This window comes from Ornithodoros turicata, unplaced genomic scaffold (assembly GCF_037126465.1).
Source record: "Ornithodoros turicata isolate Travis unplaced genomic scaffold, ASM3712646v1 Chromosome12, whole genome shotgun sequence".
NCBI lineage: Eukaryota > Metazoa > Arthropoda > Arachnida > Ixodida > Argasidae > Ornithodoros > Ornithodoros turicata.
In genome coordinates, this window is record NW_026999301.1 from 4,085,777 (window position 1) to 4,090,297 (window position 4,521).

At 55.2% G+C, this 4,521-nt stretch overlaps 1 protein-coding gene across 1 annotated transcript; it reads left to right on the plus strand.

The window, feature by feature from the left end:
- The first annotated feature begins 1,380 nt into the window (after nt 1–1,380).
- Nucleotides 1,381–3,128, plus strand: LOC135371629 (uncharacterized). The gene is made up of 2 exons (XM_064605617.1): nt 1,381–1,872; nt 2,076–3,128. Exons 1-2 carry the CDS (start codon nt 1,381–1,383, stop codon nt 3,126–3,128), a joined length of 1,545 nt encoding a protein of 514 aa, XP_064461687.1.
- The last annotated feature ends 1,393 nt before the right edge of the window (nt 3,129–4,521 follow it).

The window sequence follows — 4,521 nt, forward strand, 5'->3', positions numbered from 1 at the left end:
TGGCGGCAAGTGGACCCGGCCTTGAGGACAGCCGCCTCTTTCACATCGTCGACCGTGCCAATGGCACTCGGTTCCTCGTCGAAACAGGTGCTGGGGTCAGCGTCATTTCTGCCAGCAGCAGCTTTTCTCGATCTCGACAACCCTGCTTCTCCCTCAAGGCCACTAACGCTTCTACTATCCCCGTCTACGGCCAGAAATCTCTCACCCTAAATATCAGGCTGCGAAGAGATTTCCGGTGGCTTTTCCTCGTAGCAGACGTCACTCAAGCCATTCTGGGAGCTGACTTCTTGAATCATTTTAAGCTGCTCGTCGATGTCAACGGGAAGCGCCTGATAGGCCGTACCACTTCCTTATCTGTTCACAGCCTCACACTGCCTATTTCTCCATTGCGCGTCTCGTCCTGCTCTGCTCCAGACTTGCCCTTCGCCTCCATATTGAAGGAGTACCCGGCTCTTACCAAACCGCCGGACTGGACCAAGCCTGTGCAGCATGACGTTCTCCACTACGTCACCACCCGTGGCCCACCAGTCCATTTCCGCCCGCGTCGCCTAGCACCCGAAAAGCTCCAAGTAGCGAAGGCCGAGTTTGATCATATGCTGGAGCTCTGCATAATTCGACCATCATCCAGCACGTGGGCCTCGCCATTACATATTGTGCCGAAAAAGACCGGCGACTGGCGCCCGTGCGGCGACTACCGTGCCCTGAACAGAGAGACACTTCCAGACCGATACCCCATCCCCCATATTCTAGACTTCGCTGCACAGCTGGAAGGCGCCAATACATTTTCCAAGATCGACATCCCTAAAACAGCCATTACCACCCCTTTTGGCCTGTTTGAATTTCTCAGGGTGCCCTTCGGACTGAGGAATGCCGCCCAGACCTTTCAGAGGTTCGTCGACAACATCATCCGCGGGCTTCCTTTTGTTTATGCCTATATTGACGACATCCTCGTCAAAAGCCGCTCTCCTGCAGAACATGAGCAACATCTACGCGCGCTTTTCTCCCGCCTACATGACAGCGGTGTTATCATTCACGCGGCCAAGAGCGAATTCGGCGTTTCGGAGCTCGATTTCCTTGGCCACCACGTCGACTCCCAAGGAATCAGGCCACTAACAACTAGAGTCGCCGCCATTAGAGATGTTCCTTTGCCCACTTCGGTGACCAAGCTTCTTGGGCTTCATAAATTTCTATCGGCGCTTTATACCATCCTGTGCCTCCAAGCTCCACCCTCTCGAAGCCCTGCTCACTACCAAGCGCGACAGATCTCATTCTCGTTTACTCTGGACACAAGAAGCTACCGCTGCATTTGAGAGTATCAAGCAGGAAATTGCATCCGTGTCGCTTCTGTTCCATCCACGCCACGACGCCCCAACCTCGCTCATGGTGGACGCGTCCAGCATAGCCGTTGGCGCCGTTCTTCAACAACACGTGTCCGGGGCCTGGCGACCGCTGGCCTTCTTCTCCCGTAAACTTAAGCCCCAGGAGACGCGGTACAGCACGTTTGGCAGAGAGCTTCTCGCCGTGTACCTGTCAATCAAGCACTTTCGTCACTTCTTGGAAGGTGCATTTACGGTATTCACGGACCACAAACCCCTCGTCTACGCGTTCTCCTCCGCCAGCACCACATATAGTCCCCGCGAACTTCGACACCTTGCATTCGTGGCAGAGTTCAGCACCGACATCCAGCACATCAGTGGTGCCGACAATTTGGTAGCTGACGCCCTCAGTCGTGTCAGCACGATCGGCATACCGACCTCCCCACCGTCTCTCGACGATTTAGGGCAAGCCCAACTCACCGACGATGAGCTGGCACAGTACCGCGCCAACCCCACATCCGCTTTAACAATTGACGACGTCGCCATACCTGGCTCGGTCCGCCCTCTCGCCTGCGATACATATCAAGGTCGGCCACGGCCTTTCGTTCCCGCATCACTCCGACTTCAAATCTTCCAAGCCTACCACGACCTTTCCCATCCCGGCATACGCGCCTCGCAAAGCCTGCTACCCAACGATATGTCTGGCCCAACATGCGCAAGCAAATCAAGCACTGGGTGCAGACCTGCCTTTCTTGTCAGCGTTGCAAGATACAGAGACACACCCACCGACCCCCATCCCAGTTCCTTCCCCCCGACGACAGCTTCGCGCATATCCATGTGGACCTCGTGGGACCACTCCCAATCTGCGACGGTCACCGCTACATGCTCACTATCGTTGACCGCTTCACCCGTTGGCCAGAAGCAACCCCGGTCCCCGACGCCACCGCGGCCACCGTCGCTTCGGCCCTCCTAACAACATGGGTGTCGCGGTACGGCGTTCCTTCCATCATCACGACGGACCGCGGCGCCCAATCTGAGTCCGCCCTCTTCACCAGCTTCACCAACATACTGGGCGCCAGACGGATTCGTACTACCGCGTACCACCCGGCCTCCAATGGCATGGTGGAACGGCTTCACCGTCAGCTAAAAGCCGCCCTCCAGGCGTCGCCTCAAGTCCCGTGGACCGAAGTTCTCCCCATTGTCCTTCTCGGGATCCGATCGGCTTTCAAACCCGACTTGGGTTGCTCAACAGCCGAGTTGTTCTATGGCACCTCATTGCGACTCCCCGGCGACCTCATCTCTGCCGCAGCGGACCCCGCAGTCGTACCACCAGCCGGCTATTTGTCCCGACTACGAGACACGATGAATGCTCTTTGTCCCAGCCCCACCCGCACACCACGCACTGCCACCGGTTTCCAGCACCCCGCCCTCGAAACTTGCTCGCATGTTTTCCTTCGCTGCGACGCCGTGAGGAAAGCCTTGCAACAACCCTACTCTGGTCCTCACGCCGTACAGCACAGAGCCTCCACCCACTACACCATCCTGGTCAGCGGCCGAGAACAAACTGTCGCGCTGGAACGTCTCAAGCCAGCTTTCCTCGAGGCCCCTCAAGACACATCCAACGCTTGCTCCATCGGTGTTTCTCCGGACCTGGACCTTGGCAATCCTACTAGCCCTCCCCATCGACCCCCCTCCAGTCCTCCTGCCTGCCGCAACAACCGCAAATGGACCCTCGCCCCCGAGTTTCCTGGGCACCACACCTCCACATCGCTCATTACCTTCCGGCCACGGAGTAAGAAGACTAGGAGATGACACTGCCCATAGAAGCAAGCGCCAGCGCGCGACCAGAGACTGTCACGTTGGGGAAGAGAAAAAAGGCAGTTGCTGACTTCACGCGACAGATGGCACGGCGGCACTGTCTTCCATTTGCGCTTTTACATGGAAGGCTATGGGGGAAAACAGTGCTTTTCGCGAGTCGTACAGCAGCCTCTACGGATGATGACAAACTAACGAACGTGACCGATGTTTGTCTTGGCAATAAATATCATGCTTGTCAACTACATAACGCTTCTTGTTTCGCGAAACCAACGGGAAAACAATTTCATTCTTTTGCCTCTCGGTTCCGTTGAGCAGACGACAGGAGCACGGTGATCGCGTAAGCGTTTCATCTTCTTCTTCTTTCCTAGCGTTTAATTCACGTGCTTTCACGTGTTTTAGTCACGCCGCCTGACAAGCGACAGTATCACGTGACCGCATGCTTCGGAAATTCTGCGTCCTCGTGTAACAGATGGCAGTGCGGGCCGGGCCGCCGAGCGCGCGCTCCTCGTACATTCTCTGGTCGCAGGAGAGAGTGAAGTTTCATCTCCTAGTCTTCTTACTCCGTGCTTCCGGCCACTCGCCAGGGGGGGAGCCCTGTAGCAGCATCGTCATCATCATCCCCCGCGCACCAATGATCAAGGCGCGCGGTTAATAAAAGACGACTGCACGGCCAGCTCGGGCCGTTGTTCGGCTGGCCGGTCTTCCCTCACGCCTGTGTACTGTCTTGTGCCTTTAGCACTACAGTTCTGCCGTTGACCCACGACCTACCCCGCTTTTCAAATTTCCAACGGCGGTGACAGTGACAGACGAGAGACGCGTGTCGGACTCTTTTATGTGAAATACTCGGGCCTCTTAAGTGTTCGTGCCACGGAAGGTAAGTAACTGTCCTTGTACACATTGTACGGAAATAGCACAGTGCTCACGAATATGTGTCGTAAAAAATACTGGCCAAAAGCAAGAGACGCAGTGACTTTCGCAGAGAGACGCAGGCTCTGCTTTCGTTCCGAGACGCGTTCTTTATTAATCGCATTCGCAACTACTTGCTTTGGATGTCAAGAAGTTTCGGTATTTTGGTGCTTTCAATACGAAATGAATCATCGATAGAAAGCGAAAAACCGAAGGTAATAACAATTACGCTGTATACGCTGCTTGATAGCTGTAGTCGGCGTCTGATTTGCTGGCATGTTTTCGCATTAGGGAAGTGATCTTATTCTCAACTACAGTAAATGCATAGAATTGAGTCGTTCTTTAAGTGCACCAACGTTTTGTCAGTTGCTAGTTGTGAGCCGCAGTCCGCAGTCACGTGTGGCGCTTCCACACACCACTACACTCTACTTCCAAAGTTTCACACCGATCCCTCGACGCAGACAGACAAGAGGGGATTTCA